This window comes from Lepisosteus oculatus, chromosome 1, assembly GCF_040954835.1.
Source record: "Lepisosteus oculatus isolate fLepOcu1 chromosome 1, fLepOcu1.hap2, whole genome shotgun sequence".
NCBI classification, from domain to species: domain Eukaryota; kingdom Metazoa; phylum Chordata; class Actinopteri; order Semionotiformes; family Lepisosteidae; genus Lepisosteus; species Lepisosteus oculatus.
The window spans coordinates 11091983-11114711 of record NC_090696.1 but is presented as its reverse complement, the minus strand read 5'-3'; the positions used below and the strand labels follow the sequence as shown (position 1 = coordinate 11114711).

Genomic DNA, 22729 nt, shown 5'->3' with positions numbered 1-22729 from the left:
TGAAGCAAAAGTAATTCACTAGTAAACATCCATTCAAGAAATATCCATCAGAAAACTGCTAATTCCTAGTAAGGTTTTTCTTAGGAGCATAAGACACAAATACTACACCCTGGATTGGATACTAGTACATCTTGGTTACACACAAATAAACAAAAAGCAAAAGCAGAAAGTGACAATTTTAAGACTGCAGTTGACTTTGTCAGTGTGTCTTTAGATGGTTGGAGCAAAATGGAATACCCAGAGAAAATCCCTGCGGAGACCATACAAACTCCACACAGAATGCTTACCCCTTTGAAACTGAAGGAGGACCCAAGAGCTACGAATCAGAAGTGTCATGGCTAAACACACAGCTAGTCTAGTACAGCAATGTGTGTTAAAACATTTTTGAATTTTCAGAAACAAGTATTGACAACCCCAGCCTCAAAAACTGTACTAATTTAACTGTGATAAATATTGCCTGAAGCATTTAGAGGGATATCAGTTCTACAGTAAATGTATTGAACATTAGCTCTTGATGAAGGCATCTTGATTCTAAACTTAAATACATCTTCAAACAATTATTGCACTTATGCCTCTTAATCTAATTATTTTACTACAGATTTAAATATAGTACTGGTTGCTAAGATGCACAAGTGTTCAAAAGTTGGGGAATAGAAATCATTATCAAACAAATAGAATTTAACAAACACTATTAATTATTCTTGAACAGAATAATAATATCTTTGAAGGTGGAGGATGTAAATTTCTGATTATGAATTTGTCAGTAATGATGCCTCCTACATTTCTTAAATGTTAGCATTCTCTTAGGTGGTAGTTAAGATGCTGTGCCTAAACATATAGTTTCAATATGTTCAACTCAAGCAAAGCTCTGCCTGTTTAGGATTTTTGAGGCATTTTATATAAAATCACTGAACATCCGCATTATAGCTCTGCTGATTTTAGCTCAAGCGTTTCCCTCCCCATCTCTGTGCCTGTGTGGGGTATGTGAAAAGACAAATTCCTAATGCAAGAATTTGAAGATGATTTATAAAGTGATCGTATCCTATCAGATCACATCACTTAAGCTGAGGGTAGGAAAACTTTTTTAACCTTGAAGGGTCCGTAATGGGTAATTGTGTAAATACCTTATATAAGTACTGAAACACAAACCAAAATACACTGTAATTCTCAGTGTTACACACTGAAAATTGCAAAGTTAATTGAGAAATTTTAACATTTTTTCAAATTTCGGCCAGTATCTAAGCAGTGTTTCATTATTTCATCATTGTTGCTACCCACATGAGGTAAAAATTAGTGTGGTTGCAGTGTGGGGCTACGTATAATAAACAAGGAATCCTGCACAATGAGAAACCAAAACCTTTTTAAGCTCTAGTCCTCACTATCCCAAGAGAATTCTCTGTTTCTCTGCCAGAGTCTGAGATTCTCTGCTTGAAACTGGAATTTTATAAAAAAAAATCAATCCTTCAGAAAACATTCCTGAAAACCCAACCTCAATCCTATTCTGGACATTCGTCCTGGAAGCTTAACCGTTTTTCCCCCCCCCATTATCTCTTCTTCGTAACTTTCAAAGAGTTTAGTTGGGTGAACATGCAGTACTGACTAATATCAAGTCAAATTTAAAAACAATATTTATAAATTTAAATTACAAAGAGGCTTTGTGTTTTCTCTCACAAGGGAGCTTTGTGAAGCTTTGGTTTGTCTACCAGATCTACATTACCACAAATATTGCTTTATTTAGAAAATGTCCTTACCAGGAAATACACCTTTCGGTGAATTTTTAGAAAAATATGTATATGTATTATGAATTCATCAACAGTGTAATTTATGTTTTTCTCCTCTTTTTGACTGGTGTACGAAATTATACTGCTGTTTGCTAGATAATGCAAAATATTTGTTTAAAATCAAACTTTTTAATAGAAATTAACTATTTTACTATGGTGAAAGCAAACCATTGCTATTTTCTCTCATTGATCACGTTTTCATTGTTTAGCAAACCCAAAGTTTCTAATTTTTTCTCATGATTATTTTTTTATTTACAACGTTCAGCTCAGTTATGTTTCTTCTTTATTAATTTAACCTTTATATCAATTAATAAGCCCCATCGGAGACCAACTTTAAACACGAAAATGTGTTTTTTATTCATCTGTGTCTCAAACGAAGGTTGTTTTCCCATTAAAGATGTGCTTCTTTTCGACCTGCTTAACTCCGCATTTCATTACACGCCAACAATTCTTGTCTGCTGTAATTGTAATAGAATTGGACGTTTATGAGAATTTCCCGCTTCACACTTCCAGATGCCGCATGTGACACTCTTAGGTATTATAGCTGAGAAACCAAAACGTCCTGTGCCCGCGGTACATCGTACGAGATAAAGCTTTCTGAACTAGTTTCTAAAATTATTTTCTAGTGCTTCATTATATTCCAGTAACAGTAAACATTTCTCAAGTGAACTCTGAAACACAATTTAAAAAAAAAAATTACGCCCCCTTCCTATTTTATCATCTGTCTCGTCACGCTTCTATAACACGTTTCTGATTTTTAGGCAATTTGTCTCTAAGTGTCAGGCTAAAGTAACGGTTATTTTCTCTTTGTGGCTGAGCATTTGCGGTGGAAGTATAGCTCTGCACACCAATTAAAGTGATATAAGGCTGAAAAGCAGGAAAACTTTTTTAAAAAGCAGCAGCGCAATTCTTTCAAAAGTGGATGGGGTGGAAAAGGAGAAGGGGGGCGTCTGTTGGCAAGGCAGGCAGCTGCTTAACCACCTATATGCTAACAAGCCTTGCTGCCAGGTTCCTGAGGGGTCCTAACTGGGAAAAATTAAAACCAAACCTCAGATGCGTGTGTCTCAGCTTGCGGAATTCTAGTTTTCCAGTTAGTCCCGAGAACGGACAGGAAATGACCCCTCTCCAAAGTGCTTCTCTTAAAACAAACAGTACAGCCTGAAGCTATCCGGTCTCTCTGTCTGTTCCTCCCTCTCCTGCTGTAGTGCAGCGGGGCTGCTCAGCAGTTCTCAACGTGTGCCGTGTGTCTGCTGCTAGGATTGGATACTGGGTAGCTGGCAGTGTATACAGAGCATCGCAGTCCATGTGCTCTGTATGGATGTTGATGTTGCGCTGTGTAGCTTGAACCTCGGCGAGCAGGCAAGATGTCCAGCACACCTCATGATCCTTTCTACTCCTCTCCTTTTGGACCTTTTTACAGGAGACACACGCCGTACATGGTACAGCCAGAGTATCGGATCTACGAGATGAACAAACGGCTTCAGTCTCGGACTGAGGTGAGTCCTTCGCAAAAGCTGCTTTGATGTTTATCAAGTGTTGAATGCGTCTTATTTGTGTGTGTGTAGCTGCTGGAAGGGAGGGGGGTAAGGGATTTTTTTTTTTGGAAAAGGTAGGACGCCTCAGCTCACGTTTTATGGATGGAACTTAGAAGTATTTAACTACGAACATTGATGATGTTCATTTTTTAGCTGTGCTTTCGATGGGGCTTGTCTGGGTAGAAACGGGTTCGAGTTTTTTCTCTTTCTCTCTGTCGTGAACTGTAGGGGAATTTCAAAAACGAAGTGTTAGAAAATTCCGCAGAGGTTTTAGGTGCTCAATTGGAGCCTACTCTTTTCTCCCTTAAACGTAGCCTGTTTAGTAACCTTCAGTTGCCAGCTCGGGATTCTGTAGAAATAACTGTAAAACTGTTTTTTTTTTCATGGTTATGAACCGTTTCAGATAAGAGGCGTTCTTTTCTGCGTATAACTTAAACGTGACCACAATGAATGTAAGAAGTTCGGTTCAGAAGTTGCGTTTTTCATAATTTATAAGCTATTTCGTTTAAATAGCTCAAGTGGGGCCAGCTCATCAGAACCAAAAGTTATTAAAACGTGGTTTACTGAAATACGGAAACAGTGATGTACACCCAAGGCAAAGATTTGTATTTTATTTATTGCCAGCATGGTAAGTACAGATTTTCAGAGTAGAGGCTGGAGGTATGTCTTTCTGTACAATCGTATATATGTCACCTCTTCTTTAAGAGCTACATGGTATCTAGTACAATTACTACTGGTGTCACTTTAAGTATTACATTCATAATACATTAAGAGTTGTGGGAGTATGGAACAAGTTAAGGCCAGCCATGTTGTTGAAGCTGTCTTCTTCCATGAAACGGCTGGATGAGATCCTTGGATCAATTAGCTACTGAAAACCATATGAGCTGAACAGGGTGAAAGGCCTTCTATCATTTTAAAAACTTTCTTGTTCTTTTAAAATGTTTAAATCATAGAGATGGGTTAATGTATATTTTGAGAAAAAAAGTAAATCACGAAATGTGTTACTTGCTAACAAAGAGAGAGTTAAATAGTTGTAGAAGGATGTACTAATAGATCTGCTTAAGTGGGCATAAATGTTATTTGTACCTAAAGACCATATGACTGGAATGAATTATCCTTAACTGGACACACATTTTTTGTAATACTGGGATTTGTGGAAGAAAAAATGTCTAAATAACTTTGCAACAAACCTTTGTTAATAGACTGCTTTTATTTATTGATTGTACTTCCAGTTAAATAATGTATATATGTACAGTTAATATGTATTGATTTGTTGATTTTTATAAGTTACTGGCTGGTGTCCCTTAAACAAGTATAATGAAAACGAGTAAAATAAATTGCACTGTACAGATACACCAATTAAAGTCTGTTTATGTGGACTAAGAAATAATTGAGAAACCAAGAAAGTATCATGCATGTAATTTTAATATGTTCCTGAAATTTTAATTTCAGCTTTGGTAAACTGAATATGGCGAAAACATCTATGTTCATGAAGTAAAAACTGGATGCAAAGTACTATAAGAATTGTACAAAATTCCAAATTAAGTAATACATTATAATTGCTACCTGAAATGCCATGTGTGAAAGATGAAAATCTAAAACGCATTGACCCACTGATGTTGCAATCATTGTTGTGTGTCATTTTAAGCACTGATATTAGTTAAGAAAACTTAAAATTAAGTCTAAATATTCAGAATTTTCAAAATGCCCTTATTTTGCTCCGTGTTTCTTTTCATACATTTATGAAAATTTATTTCTTGTATTATTTCTCCTTAATAAAGGTGCTCTTTTAAGCTTGCATTTCACCTTAAGAAAGGGTCAACATATGGTGACCTGTGGAGTTAATGGATTCTTTATGGTGAACCTTTTCAATATATTTTTTGAAATGTGTTGGCTTAGTAGAGTTCTCTGTGCATTCATGAGTCTTTTTCTATCTATTAAGTATATTAAAATATATTCCTGTATTATGACTGCTTTGTTGAAAATGATATGCTTTTCCTTGTGTCTTGGTTTTGCATTAAGTCAAAGCATCATGATTTTTAATTTGTATGTATTTTGTTTGTTCATATTTATCAGGGAGACCTTTTACACTTAAGGGACTAGAATTATATTTTTGATGTTTTAAAAATGACCCCCACTTTAGCTCAATTTGAACAAAGAAGACTAACATGGAGGCCAGTATATTTGCTGTGGGAAAAAAATGTGTAAAACATTTGAGGTAAATGTGTTTTCTTACATAATTTGGATGCATAGTGTTTTCACTGAGGTCTGGATGAAAGTGCCAGCGCTCAGTTGTGATGTACTAATGTCCTAACATTGTACAATATTATTCCCACCTGAATTCAACAGTTTTTAAAAAATATGGTGAAATTACTCACAAAATAGGTGAAATTATCGACAAACTGCCTTTCAGTTTTAGTAGGAGAAGGTTTATCATTAGTAATAAAATTATTTTTTTCTATCACCCTCTTATTTTGAGTCAATAGTAATTGTTAATCTTGCTTCTTATTGAAATTTACCAGCATTCCCTTTTTAGCCATGAGTGTCACGCTGCTGAGTTCTCTGCTTGATTCATTTGCTAATGAAAACAATGCTCAAAACGTGGAAGTCACTAAATCTAAAACACAGTTTATACATAATACCCTTTTTCCATGTTTTGAATGTTATCAAGCTCTTGTTTTCGTACTTTATGAAAGTAGCAAAAGATTAAGATGTTCATCGATAACAATCATGTTGTTGACACAAAAAATTGAGAGAGAGACTGTGTCTGTTCCAACATCTGAAACGACTTACTGTTACATCAAGAAAAGGGTAAGCAGGGTCTTCTACTTTGATGTGTAGCTCTGAAGTTGCAACAAGAAAGCATTGTTCCACATTATTTTATATGCTAATTTGACTCTGGAACATATACTGTTATGTTAGCTGTTTAGATGTCTTTGAATCAGGTCACACAGTGGATTTAAAAAAGGATGATTTGTCACTCAGCAGTGTGACCTACACCAGGGAGGCTTAATCTGTGCTACTTTATTTATGTCAGTAGCAAATGGTATAGATTGCTTTTGTCACTTTTGTACAGGGGTCAAAACCATATGAAAGTTAGTAAATAGCCTTTAGGAAAGGGGTTCAGCTACGCATTTATTTATGAAAGGTGGATTTATCATATCCACATAGAATTGAATTGTATGTTCTTAAATGTATGCTGTACATTTGAAACATATCTCTATTAGAAGCAGAGTTGGACATTTTGACATTACATTTGTGGTCAATTTTCAATATTCAGGATACTTGCATTTCAGACATTCTCTATCTGTGTGCTGATGAAAACAGGTAAGCACTAACTATGATGCATGGTAGGGTAGATGAGTCCAGTTACTCAGAGGCTGAAAATCGTTGGGGATGGGTGTCACCATAAACCATATGCTATGTCATTAAAAACCCTTGGGAAAGGATGGAAATGGTAAATGGATGAGCATTTCTGACTTCACAAGAGGACAGTGAGTTTAATATAATTTCAGGGTTCCCCTAGTAAGCCACCACGTTATTCATGATTGGGATATGAAGACCAAATAGAAATTGTTTACCAGTGTATGCCACTACCAAAACCTTTTATCAGGCCTGTTAAATCTGACCCTAGTGTGTCTGAAGGTTTCAAAGGTCTTTTTTTAAAAGCAGCAGCACCTGAAGAGCAGGGAGAAGTCGGTCTGCTGAAGTTTATTATGATGTGGTTAAAGTTGTCAAGAATTGCAGCGATATCTTGTAGACACACTGGCTCTTTTGGACTAGGATTTGACATCTCTGCCTTACGCTGTTAGGCTGTATCATGTGCATAGCCCTATTACAGAAAATGAAAGACAAACCTTGTAAAGAGGGAGTAAGGTAATAACTTATATATTGAAAATTGTATATCATTTCTTTAAGGTTTTTCTGGATAAATGCATCTTATTTACTGCGGTAGGGGTTATTTTTGCTTCCTTTTCTTAAATATCATGAAGTTTCCTTAAATGGCAGGTTTAAAGTAAGTACACTCCTTATTGCCATGCCATTCCATGCTGTTTTGAGATTTTGCAAATAAAGCATTCATTGATTTATTGACTTATTGATATGGTTATGTATATGTATCTTTAAGGAAAATTACAGTAAAACAAAAACTATAAAAGTACACTACATCTTTACACTACATATAAAGGCAAAGACTGTAGTGTACTTTTAAAGTTTTTGTTTTAATGTAATTTAGTAAACTGCAACTTTAAGAAGAGGAGAGCAGTATAGATACATTGGGACAACATAATGAATTATTCAAAAGAAGTGGTGCAAGCCCCTGAAGACTTATAATACTTTACATAACTTATGAAAGAAGCATTAGCACTGGTATGTTAAAAATATCGGGGGTAGGAATATTTTTTTTCTTCTAGATTAGTGTATTTTTAACCAGATTTCCTCTTCACATGGGTATTGAAGGCAAACTGAAATATTATTTTGGATCAGAGTGTATTTTGCTGCCCCAGGTAGACTGCCATATGAGTTGGGTTTTTCCATTCAGGATAAATTAACTTCATTTCAATAAAACAAATCTCTTTCTTACAGAACACAAACCCCCTCCAAATATAAATTTGTGATCATTTTATTTGGATTATATTCTATATTGTACAAAACTCTCAAATATTGACCACCAGACTAAAACATACCCGTGTTAAAACGCCTATTATAAAGGAGCATATCTGTTACACTTTGTGTCTTAAAAGTAATATCACACTAGACAAGATAAGACCCAATAACGCAACAACACCCAGATAGCTGATGGTATGGTAATTATTGTTACTAATGGGTTCACAGCACTGATGCATATTTGGAATAAGATAAAATAACAGTGACTTTGAGAACATTTGCAACATGTAATTCAGAACCAGAGCTATCCTCTCCACTTCTTGTTGTTAAACAAATTTAAGAACCCAGCAGTAACATTTAAGTACAATAAAGATATGCATCTTCCTACTTCATCTCTTAGTGAGTAACTAAGGACTCCCCCTGCTGGAGTTAATGAATTCAGTTTGGAAGTCAATCAGCATTAGGTGACAGAGGGAATGATTAAACAGTGGCGATAATGAAATGAAGGTCAGGGTTAATTAATCATCTCTGGTAATATCCCACATTTTGAATGTGTGTTGTATATGACCTGCATTTTTTACAGAAAAAAACATCCCAATTTCTGTCTTGCTCTTTTTATTTGTACATTTTACGCTTTTATGTGTATGTATGACTTTCTGCTCCGATGATCTCACTTCAGGCAAACTAGAAAAGGTTGGGGAGTGGTTTCTCATCAATCTGAATGTTTTTAGGGGAAGTCATTGTGGTTAAACTATTAGAGATCTGTCGCAGAAATTCATAGTTTTCTTAAGAGCCCACGATGGTGCAGTTCGAGTCCTTGGGATCACACTGCAGTCGCAGGACCTTGGCACTTCTTTCAGCACAGAGGCTCCCTGTGAGTTCTGCCTATGCTGGAGCCAGAATCTTAACTTCAGTTTATAACTCTCAGCATGTCTTTGTCTTACAGTCTCAAAGAACTCCTGGCTCTCCTAGTTCCCAGGGATCTTCTGACCTAGACCTTCTCATGCTCCCAGTCCCTAAACAGATATCATTGGTTGACTTCAGCATGTTAGCTTTTAGGACTTCAAAGTTATGGGATCATCTTTCTAGGGACATCAAAGAGAATACTTCCCCTCTCTCATACTTATGTCTCTGTTGAAACACACAATTTTTAGGTTTGCTCAATTCTAATTTGCGCTTTCAGCACACCAGGAATTTACAGTTTTATTTATTTTCTTAATATTTCTTTTTAACTGTTGTTCACTGCATTTTATGCCTTCTGATTTCCTCTGCATGTGCTGATATTTAATTTGGGGACGTCTTTTTATTGAATGCAATCGTGCAACAGTTTAACTTAATTCTGATTCTTTAATCCCATGCCTTGTTATTTTGTTCCCTGGTGCATGCAGAATGTGACAAGGAAAAATCACACATTTTATTCTTAAGTACTAACTTTGTTAGAATGTCCTTTCTTAAATGGCTTATCTGCAAGTACCTGCCTGTAAAGCAGTCAGTCTAAAGAGAGTACAGCATCCTTTTTATCAAGAAGTAATTTTACTTGAGATTTTGAAACATTGCAGTGTTTCAGAAATACAAAGATCTTCCTTGCAAATCACAGCCTGGAAGTGAGAACTTGTAATTGACTGAACATGAACATTGTAGTATTTTCCAGCTAAATTATTAAATAATTCTATTAATAACTATTCACAAAAACATGTAGAGAGAATGAAATATCTAATATGGGGTATCTAATCCCCATGTATAATGTATATTCATAATGCCCAATGAACAAATGGTATATATTCTTAAGAAGATCATCTGAAATGTTGGACTAGTCGGCCTAACTCGTATTAATCTTGCTTGCAAGGGTATTTGAAGCTTCACAGAAAATTGTGAGAAAATAACACGTGCTATTAGGGGGTTAATTATCTGCAGTAATGAAATGAGAAAAAATAGGAGAGGATCAATATTTGTCAATTTTCATTGAATATAAGGTGAAATAAAACAATATACTGTATTAAGATATAAAAACTGTCTTTGTTGGAAATTTAAGGGTGGTTTCTAAGTTTAAGAAGCGGAGCTATCTCTCTCAAACTGATTTCAGACCAATACCAAAACCAACTCTAATTAGAATAGACCAGTTTATTCTACTGTTTATTGCATAAACATGAAAGTACATATGCTCATTTAAAATTGGAATAATATTGAGTCCATTTGAGTTCTATAGCTGTTGAAAAGGGCTATACAGTATATAGCTAGATGTGATTTATTTTTGCACATAAGGATCATGATTTATCTTGCTAGTTTTTAAATAAAGACTTGCATGTATTTTGGGATTTATTTTATTTTGGAAGCTCTGTGTGTGTTTGTACTGTATCTATGAGTGGATAAACAGTAAAGCATTATGAATATGTGCAGGGTGAGTCTGTTGTAAAGTGGTTCAACTAATTTACTTCCTCACTTTAACTGTGAGTTGATTAGGAAAGACGTTGATTAATTACAAAGTCATATATGAGACCATGAACCTTGAGATGTTGAGGAGAATAAGACTGCTTTGTAGTTATAAATAATGGTACCACTTTTTTTTTAAGAGAGAATTTTGGAATATCAAAACAGGTTTTTGCATGCATATATGTGAACAGTATGTAGATATATATTGTGTATTTGTTGAATTGAATGAACTCCACTTCACATTTGCCATTTCTGGGATAACATATCCTGTGAGCTACTTTTTTAGGCTTTATTATAAATTTTAGGACAATTTGTAGTTCATTCGCAAAGGATGTTTTGCTGCTAAATAGGTATTATAAATACCAGCACCTCTCTGCATACAAATAAAGCTTCAGATTAACATTCAGAGGAGGAGCCTTGTTGACCTCAACTAGTGCAAAGCGTATTAGCATAGAACTTGTTAGCATTCAGAGAGTGATGAGGAATAAAAATAAAGCTGTGAGACTATACAGCTGATGGATATAACAACACCTTTTAATAGAATTCGAGATTGGTATCAGGCTTGCCTAAAGTGTTTGTGTTTAATGTGTTTATGTAAATGATCAGAATTATTAATGTTACGATTCCTGTGCTTTAACCTCCTGTAAATAGATCGATAAAGGGTTAATCCACTCCAAGGTGTCTTTTATCACAGCTTCAAAAACACTAAGCCAATGAGTTTATTATGGTTAGTTAGAGTCGAGATCTATTTCAGCATTTGTTCAGTTTTGTTATGTAGTATGCCTTTTTTTTTACCTGACAGCAAACACAAATTTGATTTCTCCCAACCAGCTCTGACACCTGCTCATTGTGCAGTGGTTTACCGAAGGGTATCTGATGCGTGTCGTTTCTTTCAGCTGGTTTCTTCTCCTAATGAAACCGTGTCAGTCCTGTCGGGTCCACTGATGTAATGTACTCTTTCCCTGCTGTAGAACACGAGGGATCTTGGCTGTGGGCCTCATGTCTTTGCTGGGCAATCATGGCAAGAGCTGTTCATTTTATTTAGCAGAGTGCTCTTTTGTTTCTTCCAAAAAAAACTTCATTTATGTGTTCTACATAGATGAAGTTGTGTGGTTGATGCAGTTTCATTTGGAGTGTGTGAACTTTGAACTAATGAGGTACTGTAGCAGTTTTTAAAAAAAACGTATCAACTTGTGTAGGGATGTAGGATCCCATATGAGTTATTACAGTGCCGGTGGATTTCAGCTGGATGAAAAGGGACAGTGGCATATTTAAGGTAGGGAAATCAAGTCACTACATTATAAGCAGAGAAGTCAAATCTTGCCTTTTTTTACAGTTTAGTGATAAAAATAATCATCACTCAATTATCACATAATCAATTATTTTAAGTCTAATGTAGAAATGCTGTTTAAATAGCTAACAATTTCTAATATTTTCCCCTAGGTATGCCTATGTCTAAATTTGTCAGCCTCCATTGTGGTGAGGCCAGCTTTTCCTTCGGATGGGACTGGATATTGTCTTTGCAGTGCTCGGGATTCGGTTGCGTGCAGTCACAGCATTTTGTTTTGCTGTTTGCTGTGAATGTTCTGCGGGTCGCGCTGACACGAAAAAGAACGTTTTGTGATGCAATATTCATGTTCACCACTGGATTTCTGTACTACAGTGTGTTTGGTGCTACTAATACAGAAAAAGCATTAGTAATGACACACTTGCCACAAATCAATAAATATTGTATCAGCTCCTGGAGGAAAGAGGATGTTGCAGGACTGGCCATGATTTGAAGCGATAGACTAAAAAAATATACCGAACAATAAGGTGTCGGGCTGGCCAGCAGGAAACTCTAACAATGCTTCCCACCTTTTTCCTGTGACTTTCCCAAAGTTCCTTCCCCACCAACAGTGCAGCACTGATAACAGATAAGGGAGAAGCCTTTATTTAATTTATTTCTTTGTCAGAAATACGCTGTGTAATTCAGGTCGTACTTGTAGCTGACCCACAGCTGTAGTTCCTATTGAAACTAATTGAACGTATGACAAAAAAAAGGGAAAACCTATGATTAATTTCAGTTATTTTCAGGTTTGCTTCATTTTAATGTTGCTTAACGAGGAAGGGCTGTATTTTGAATCCTGTAGAAAATGCAATGTTTTAACAACTTTTTTTTAAGACAGAAAAAGGTCAAACTTAATTTTGAATAATAATTTGAAAAGAACAATTTGAGTATTTTAGAAAAAGGTGTAAGGCTTAATTATTTCAATGTAGCAAATACAAATCCAGTTAGCTCAAATCTAATTATATGGCTGCTGATGCCCTCAACTGCAGTAGTGACTGTGCACACCTAACAAGTCATGTATGGTACTCTTAGCAGTTGATATGACCAAAAGCATAAGATAGACTTCAGTGAATAGAAGAGGCATCTTAAGATCTTATTACAGAATATCAGTTGTTCTCATAGTAAGCTGTTAATTTATTCAGTTTTCCCTGTGGTATATGTTATTTAACACGTTGCTTTTGGTTCTAGAATTTTTAAATACTATTTTATACACAGGGCAGAGTGATGATATTTTCTGTGGCATATTCTATTTGCTTTAAGTTGATGTTTACCGAGTGGTGCTATTCAAAGATGGAATTTACAGTTTTTATTCTGAATCAAGTGTTGTGAACAAATAGAAATATATTTTTGTTTACTGATAATTGTTGAGTTCCATGTACAGTATATATTTGTTTCAGTGTTTCATCTTGTATTTTTTTTACTATTTGACTTTTAGTTAAAACATATCTTAACCCACTTTATAGACTTAAATGACAGAAAGTTAAAAATACATTATTGGATAGTGATTACCCTGTTTTATTTGAAAATGTAACAAAAAAAAGTTCTGTTAATATTTTTAAAGACCCACCACAGCAGGCCTGCTTTCTCATTTTGACAAGTTTGCAAGTTTAGAATAAACGGTCTGTGAATATGGTTTGTGTTTTTATATTCTGTAGAAAATGGTGACAGCAATGATTTGGTATCTCAGGGTTTTGTGATATTATCCTAGTTGCCTGTACAAATGAATAGCATCCACAGCAGTTTATTTTTAATTTGTTTTAAAAGCTGTTATCTTTCACAGGAATATTATGACATTGATCACCAAGATCACTATGTTAAGTAGACATGTATTATTACAATTATGAAATTGTTCAGAATTTATCATGGTTATAAGTATTAAACTTCATAATAGAAGTTTCTGAAGCCACTACTAACTTGCCCTTTTAGTAAGACTCCATCATGCAACTAAAATCTGCTCTTTGGATAAAGAAATGGATTTCAGAGCAAACCAATTTGAAGTGATTTTCATCTTTAAAAATAAAAAATACAAATTTGGTACCTATTTAAAAAAACAAAGTGGAGTGAAAATCGGTGTAATACTATAGCAAATAGCAGTGGTTACATCAGGAGTCTATGGCTTGAAATCTATCTTCATTAGAAAAAGATTTATGTTCTTATTACTTGGAGCTGAACATGTGCAGTCAGATTCAGGGGTTATTGGGACTGCCAATGTACAGTAGATGTCAGGTCACCTGGTCATCTTTGCAGGCTTCTTTACTCCAGTGACCTGACCTGACCTGACCTGACCTGACCTACTATCTGCTGTGGCTCATACTTTGTTGTTATCTGCTTCTGCAGAATAAACAGGTTAACCACCATATGAACTCCTTTTTTATTCAAATCTGTATTGTAGCTAATTGTTTCTTTCTTTTAGTACACCGTTGTTCATGAGTCGATTCTATTTTTCTGAATGACTTCCAAGTATAAGCTTTCTGCAGTATAAGGATAAAAGAGAGGATTTAGTGATTCAGATTGGTTTCAATAAGTATTTTTGCAACATGCGCAGAGCATACTGGAGGTACCGCTTTTAAAAGCCACAACAGCAGCCTGCATCTGTCAGTTGTCTTCATTTTGCGGCTTTGTAAAAACATCTTGTGTACAGACGGTAATAACATAAATTCACAGTGATTCACCAATGTGCACTTAACTGGAGGATGCTAATTTATTTCAGAAACAAACTTTCTTATAATCGGTTTTGCCTGTGAGAAGTTTTTTGAGAAGCTTTCTGGCTTTGAGTAATTAGTGTGAAAAATCATTATTGCCGCGAGAAACATAAGATGTGCAACAAGTAATAACTGAATTAACATGAAAAATTATATGAACGGCTCCTTTGAACTGATAGCAGAAATTCAATTTTTTCAGTAAGCTTTGCTTTCATATATGATTATGTCTATAAAGGATGAAATCGTTTACATTTATTTTCAATTTTATCTTGAAATGACTATTGTAAGTTACAGGACTATCCTAGTTTTTAGTCTGCTTCAATTTTTTTAATTTAGTTTGTAGTATGTAGACATTACTTTTGGATTACCATGAATTGAATAAGTTAATGGGTTGAATCTCGTCAGGTTAACCCTAAAAAAGTAGTTTTAAAGCAGAATTCTTCACTGTGAAGTAAAAAAAAAAATATTTAAGTTATGCTTGCCCAGTCACCACTTTTAATAAATTAATTTTATGCCAAAGTGGCCAAGGCGGTAATTAAGACTTAGGAAAAAAATTAGACCTTGAGGTTCAATTGCAGGTCATATGCTACATTTCTTAGAAAGATGTAGCTGTGAAATAGAAGTCAAATGAAGCTGATAGATTGTGTGATTTCTTTTGTATATTTATGAAGGAATCAGACACATTTGTTTCTAATATATTAGTATACGAATTTCTACATTTTCTTTCTTAGTGCATTTTTAATTGGTTTTAGAAACTTGGGATATCTGACATGCAGTTAAAGATGCAAGACTGTCACTGCAGAGGAATCAATCTCTCTCTTTCATGAGTTGTTAAACATTACAGTTTAGCCAGTGGTAAGTGGTCTTAACTATTAAAACTACAATGGATTCAAATTAGGTGCAAAAGTTTTGTAACACTTGTTTTACTTATAAAAAGTGGCCCCTTATTCTCTTTAGCAAGATACCAGACCAGGGGAATGTAATGAGTCACATCAGAACTTGAATGATTTTTGAACGTTGAACATTTAAGATCCTCAGACATTGCCCTTTTAAAAACAATATGAACAAAGTATTCCAAAAAGCCAAAATGGCTTTCGTCTTCAGTTTTGCATTATGCGGGCTGAGATTTAGATTAGAATGTGACAGGATGTGCTTCCAGTTGTACTAGTTTGAATCGGAGAGATTACAAACGCTGCACTTGCTGCACACATAAAACTACCAAAATCTCACTTAATTGCATTTGAAAACCCTTAGATTAATAATAAATGGACAAAAAAATGGTCTTGGCAAAGTTTAGGTGCTCAGCGCACATTGGCAACAGGCCCATCCTGAATAAACGTGTGACTTGGCCAGTTGTGATTGGCCAGTTTAGTTTACACGAACTGCCAAGCTTTTTACAGTTAATTGACTTGTCTATTCATCACTGGGTCTAGGACAGCATACCAGTTTGTCTCCATTCTCCAGGCAAAATAAAGATCTTATTTACCAGCTATTGACAGTGTTATGCGGGTGATAGTTTTCTTCCCAAGTCCACTTTATTATTTTTATTTGACAGTGATAATTTTTTAAAGGAAAGAGTGAATGACACTTTGAGATCAGCATACCCAGAATTTCCCAGTTGATTTTTATGGTGAAAATCTGTGGACCAGCAATGATCACGGTGCATATTTTGATGTTGTCTAATTTTAAAAATCTTCTTAGATTCTTCCATCCATCCATTTTTGAAACCACTTTATGTAATTTAACATGTTGTCGATTAATACTGTATGTACTGTAGTGCTCAACATGAAGACGAGAAGGTCGTAGGTACAAGATAAATTCACTGTGGCTACTTTAGACGAAGTAAAACTGTGTATTAGGTGGATGCTGCACATTGGTGGTGGTGGAGGGGAGTCCCCATTACCTGTAAAGCGCTTTGAGTGGAGTATCCAGAAAAGCGCTATATAAGTGTAAGCAATTATTTATTATTATTATTATTATTATTAACATCTCTGTTATGCTACCATATTCAGTTTGACATGATCCTCCACGTACTGTAGGACATAAATTGTTATATTCATCTTGATACTATGTAGCCAGCAGTGTGTGTAGCAGGACAGTAGTACAGGAACAGAAAGGCTGTGGAATGACCAATCCTTACCACTTTGTAATTATAGTAGGTGGGGATAGTCTTACAACTGAAAGATGGGTGAAGCGGGTTAACAGCCAACCTGTTGTACGCCTCTACTTCCAGTCAGTCAGTCTTCCATCAGTTGTTCAGGTGACTGAGGATGGCAGGTCATTCTCCATTGCTCTCTGGGGTATGTGGTTTAGACAAGAACTCTCCGCCTACTGCGCTTATAATTTAGATAAGATCACTTTATTAGCCATATACAATTTCTTGCATTAGGAATTTCTCTTTTCACATACCCCAGCTTGCTCTCCATGAGGCACACAGGCACACAGACTGGGGGAGAACCTTAGGGGTCAGAGTGCGGGGTCAGCCGTTTATACGGTGCCCCTGGAGCAGCTGGGGTTAATAGCCTTTCTCAGCAGTCCAACGGAGTAGGATTCCTTTGCCAGCTGTGGGATTTGAACCGGCAACCTTCCAGGCGCAGATCCATAGCCACAGTGCCACCGCTCCACCCGAAGGAAGCATGGCTTTTATTATATTCTAGTTCTTCATACTTATTTCAGTGCTTGTTTATTGTACTGTTACTTTTCTGCATTCTCATGTCATTACCATTATGGTTTATTAAACTGGAGAACAAAGTTTGAAGTAGGTGATAGAACCCATATACCTTCTGACACCAGCTCAGGGAACAAGTGCTGCATGAATTTCCAGGAGCACTTACTTGCCATGGTATTAATAAGAGGCATCATTATATTGTGACTTTTTTATGAAGTAAGAAAGAAAAAGAAGCAGTAGGACGCGTAGGATCTCTCTGAGCAGCCATAACATCCAACCATTGAAGAAGAAAAGCCCCTATTTTTTAAGAATTACAGTAAATATAGTAGAGGGTTAAATGACATGTGATGCCCTTTTCTTTAAAATGAGAACTACACTAAGAGAGTAATGAAATTCTTCTTTTAATTGAATATTTAATTAGTATGTCTAAATGTCACATTATTACAAAAAATAATATTTCCTTTTGAAACATTGTTGAATGTTCTCCAGCAGTACATTGAATTTAATTGCCTTCCTCTGTTGAAAACTTTGCTTAGCCTGCGTTCCCTCTTGTTTTTAAAGATCATGAGAACACAGCTTGTGTTTATTGATAATTAAACTTATTGCATTACCAATTTACAGCAGTCCCAATAAATTTTGGAGTCATGTAATTTATGTTCAGTGATGAACAATAGTGGACAATGTGATTCCTTACTAAAGCTTATTGTGTGTTGTTAACACTACAGTTTTAGAAGAAATAAGTTTACTGTTACAATTAAATTGAGGAGTTAAACTGTGACTTCACTAAGCATATTAAAATTGAAATATGCTGATATAGAATACCCTGTCTGTTTTGTAAAATGCCCATTCATTGTGTAATATGTTGAAATGCTGAGATCCTTGACTGACAGATCAGGCCCAAACAATGTTGCTTGATTTTCTTTTAAGAAATAAGTAGAGCTTTGGTTACACACTGTGTATAAGGGAAGCCACTTCCAATCTTGCTGTTGATGAGGAATAGGAGAACAGTACATGATTGTTCCAGCCACTTGAGAATACAGTGGTACCAGTGAAGAAACATACCGAATACAGAGGCTTATAATGTTTTATATAGCATTTCAAAGACTGAACTTGGCTTCGTGACTCGGTTTCTTCTGGAATTCATTTTCTGTAGAGGGTTATTTGAAGGTTTTTCCTGGCAGATCTTGGGGTTTCCTTAAATTTGAAAATACTCGGCAAATGTTTTTGCCCTCATTATAAATAATAGTTGAGATGTTGAATTTACTGTGAAAGAAATACTAAAGAAATTCTATTTTACTAGCTGTTTTTCCTTTTCAAAAACTCAGATTTTTGATCTGGACGTTCTAGCATGCAATTCATAAACCTTTTGATTAATTATATATATGTTTAAATTAAAGGTTTTTCAATAAATCAGTATTATAACTTTCTTTCACACAAAATATATGAAAAGTTGTATCCCTTCTGCAACTATTAAAGCTGCTTACAGCTGCTCACAGTAGGAAAGAAAAAGGGCATTTTCATGTATTCCGATGTGATCATTTCTCTTGTGTGATACTCAGAAGGTCAGTTTTTGTGCTCAGCGTATGTGATTAAATGCAACATTAGTTTTAAAGTAGATTGTTAATTTTATAAAGTGTTATAGAACCTTTGTTCTTGGTCTTGATGGCTTTCCATATTTTTATATGAAATTAGTGTGCTCTGCTGATGGCTGAGTTTTTTTAACTCTATTGTCCTTTTCTAGGCACTTTTATCAGTTCACAATATTCCATTTTAAACCTGAACATGACATAAATCATGAACTACTTAAATCATTAAGCATGAACTACTATATATTTATTCCTGACAAAGTGTCTGTTTGGTCATGTAGTACTGGGAACCACAAAGAGGTTCCCAGTACTACATGACCAAACAGACACTTTGTCAGGAATAAATATATACTAGTTCATGCTTGACAGCATGCTAATAGCGTGTCACGTTACCATTTAATGCCTTGTCATAGTCCTTGTAGTGAATGCCTCAAATTTTTGTAAAATATGGTTTAAAGTAAGGGATTCCAGTGTATTGTTTAGTGCCACAGCTCTATGTATACATCTCCATTTTCACAAACTGCTGAAAGTCGTTAGCTGTCTGATGCTGCCATACTGGAATTATCCCAATTTTGTCTTCCTTCCAAGCACTGACAAAACCTATTCCTGTGGAGCTTCAGGCTTGAAAGGTAAAATGTTCTGTTTTCTAATGTGTACCGTAGCTCATAGTATTCCACATTCTCCAAAGAGAAATATGAATTTCTGTTCTGTATAATAATTCTACATAACAAACAGCTGCATATTGTGAGAAAACAGTTTCTTATCCAAACTTCAAACTCTCACATTTACTGTAGCAGTTCTGCACCAGCTAGCTGACTTCCTGAACAGTTGCAGACCCCTAAATTATTTTACTATCTATGATATTACAAACAGTTTGGATTTATACATAGACCTTTCTATGTAAATTAAAAACAAATCTTGGCATATACGTTGTTTTCTTTCTTCTTTTTTTCCAGCATGGAATAAACCTATTACTTGTTCCTTTGCAGCCTACGTTTGCTGACGCAGCTACCCACCTGAACTATATAAATTTTATACATGAAGTATAAGTCTGTTTGGTAAGATTCCATAAAGAAAAAAAGCCAAAGTTTGAAAGTCCCCTTGTTCAATACAGACAAGGCAAATGGTTTGATTGGCTCACCAGCACTACAGGGAATGTTACACAAACCTGTACATAATATAGTACAGTACTGAGAATAAGTTTATCATCCCTAACAAAATAGGAGTGACAAGCTGTTTCTCAGCACTATACTGGTTTTTGTGTCAAAAGGAAATCCACTACGTTAACTTGTAGTATTGAGTTTCTCAGTTTTGCTAAAAAAGCTCAATATAAATAATTACGATGCCCAGCTGCAAGACATTTCAATAAAATTAAGCATGATCTCTCTCTGATTTCTGCGTTTTGAAACTGTGACTGTTTTAGAAGAAGAGTAGATCTTTTGTTACTACAAAGGGAAGCATATTGTCTTCATACACTTAATACAGAAGCTTTCTTTAGTATTGATAATGAATTGTGTATATTAGAATTTATGTAACATTAAATTTGTTTTTTAAAATTTTCTGTTCACTTAATATGTTCATTTTCTCATTTTCTTACTTGATTGTCTTGACATACAGCAAATTAAATTACCTCACCCCCTGTGGTTAATCAATTCACTCACGAATGAAGTGATGTAGTGCTTATGCAAAAGTCAAAGTTGTGACCGTGTATTGCGGACATTCCTAAAAAAGTCCATAAAAACGATGCCAGAAACGTTTGACCATTTTCCAAAATCCTTTTAATTTATTTTTCTATACCATGCATACATAGATATGGCTCAAGTATACATTGTACCATGAACTGGGGAATATTTTGGATTTTTAAAACCAGTTGCCCCAGCAAAGTAGCTAACCACTGTAGATGATGTAGATGCTATGTTTTCAACTGAACAGAACTGAATGAACCACTGGTGTTTAAAATAGTAAAGGCATCGGAACCTAGTTTTTAAAGCACTGATGAAGGCATGGCCGGTTCAAAATATCTGTTTTCTCTTCCCTCTTAATTTGATTTTTAGTTATGGTCCAGACATTTGTTGTCTTCATTCTATGTTCTTTGATAGAAGAATGATTTATTAGTCTCCACAGCTTTTTCCAGAGTTGCTTTGCTCCTTTTTAAATGCAATTTAATGTATATTTTTCTCTAGGACAACTACTGTATTCTTTGCACATATTTTTCAAGGTCCTTGACCTTGATGATTCAATAATAATAATAATAATAATAATAATAATAATAATAATAATAATTCCTTGCATTTATATAGCGCTTTAGTGGGCACTCCACTCACAGCAGTTTACAGTTAATGGGGACTCCCCTCCACCGTCACCAGTGTGCTGCCCCAGCTGGATAATGCAACAGCAGTCCACTCGCCACACATCAGCTATCAGTGTGGAGGAGGACAGAATAATGAAGCCACTGTTGGACTGGGAGTATTAGGAGGCCATGATTGGTAAAGACCTGGGGTACATTTGGCCAGGACACTGGTGTAACAGTCCTACTTTTTTCCAACAAACAACCTGGGATTTTTAATGACCATAGACAGGACCACAATTTTGCATCTCATCTGGAGGATGGCACCTTTTTTACAGTATTGTACGTTGTACTCGTGTTCAGTTTGGACACATTTTGTTCGATCCTTTTTGTGGAAGAGGTGGGGTTATTTGAGGACAGAGAGATAAGCAGGGCAGTAGTTTCTGATTGAAGGATTATTGACTACGCTCTGCGGTGAAAAACAAATCGGCCGGAGTGAGGTGCCGTAGGCAGTGTTGTAACAAGACAGGGCTAAGTTCTGGCAGCTAGTTTACGGCTGCAGTTTGAAAAAAGGATTTCCCCATGCTTTATAGCACACCTGTTGGCTGCCAGCTACTTTCTTTTTTAACATTTGTTTATATGTTTTTAATACTTAAGTGCAATTTAAACAGGATAGAGCTCTTAAAATATTGAGTTTGAATTCTAAGCATGTAATCCAGTAAATAGAGGCGAGTTTCAATTTGCTGTCCATTATCAGAATACCAAGTAGGTAGCTGCAAAGGAACAGGTAATTCATGCTGAACGGAAAAGAAAAGAGATACAACATTTTGGCTGTGGAGCCTTCTTCAGGTGAAGAAGAAGAAGCGGCTGAAAAAAGCTCCGTGGACGAAACATTCTCTCTTTTTTTCCTTTCAGCGTGAAATAAGCCTTTACTTGTTCCATTATCAGAATACTGTTTCTTCCTGGTAGGGGTCACCGCACCTTGTAAGCACAGGGCATAAGGTAACCCCTTGAATGGGATACTAGTCCATTTCGGGACATGTACACAGTCCAAACAGGAGCGTCGAGGGAGGACATACGAACTCCACTAGGAAGGTACCCAAGTGAGGAACTGAATCCGGGATCCAGGAGCTGTGGGGCAACAGCCAGCATGTATGGCCCTGGCGCTCCGTCTCTCACGTTTGTGGGTCTTTGGAGTGAGAAAATGTAGCAGTTGTGGCAGATGTTCTGATTTACAGCCCCAAAGAATGACTTGTGAGAAAATGAAACTCAGTGGAAAAGGTCTCTGTAACAAAGTCATGGTCTCAGTCCATAATTCCCTGTGTGTGAAGCAAATGATTTGCACACCTCATGGTTTCTTGCCCCTTTGAAATAGCGCTTGAGGTCAAAGCGCTGACTAGAAAATCAATCATTCCAGTAAGCCATCTTACTGCTAATGGAGGCAAATACTATAATACATACCCAAAGAAGCATTTGGCACATTTGGGAAAAAAATAATATCTAATGTTCTTTTGTTTGTGTTTTAGTTTACTCTGTATAAGTTATATGACTACTGTATGTCAGACCTGTTACTTTTGGTTTCACACTACCTTAAGAAACTCAATCACTAAACAACATTTTATAAACATTTCACTCTTTTTTTAAGGTTTTCAATTTACCCATGATTTTCCCAGTTTAAATTGCCTGTCTGCTTCCCTTTGTCTCCTTCCTTCACACAAGAGAATGTAAATTCAATGCTTTATGCATATTTTGTAAATCTGATCATTTTTTGTTTTTCAGTAATTACATTTCCACAGTAAAGATTA

The 22729-nt window shown here is 35.6% G+C and overlaps 1 protein-coding gene across 6 annotated transcripts in view; it reads left to right on the top strand.

The window, feature by feature from the left end:
- The first annotated feature begins 2840 nt into the window (after positions 1-2840).
- The window catches only part of ldb2a (LIM domain binding 2a), a 117534-nt gene continuing 97645 nt past the window's right edge, over positions 2841-22729 (top strand). For 2 of the 6 annotated variants that reach the window (XM_006629170.3, XM_015343984.2), the window contains exon 1: positions 2844-3277. In XM_006629170.3, the coding sequence (XP_006629233.1) occupies positions 3146-3277 (132 nt within the window). In that variant the 5' untranslated portion in view covers positions 2844-3145. Of the gene's footprint in view, positions 3278-22729 lie in introns of all 6 variants that reach the window. The other 4 variants (XM_015343986.2, XM_015343982.2, XM_006629171.3 and 1 more) reach the window with 4 other exon arrangements.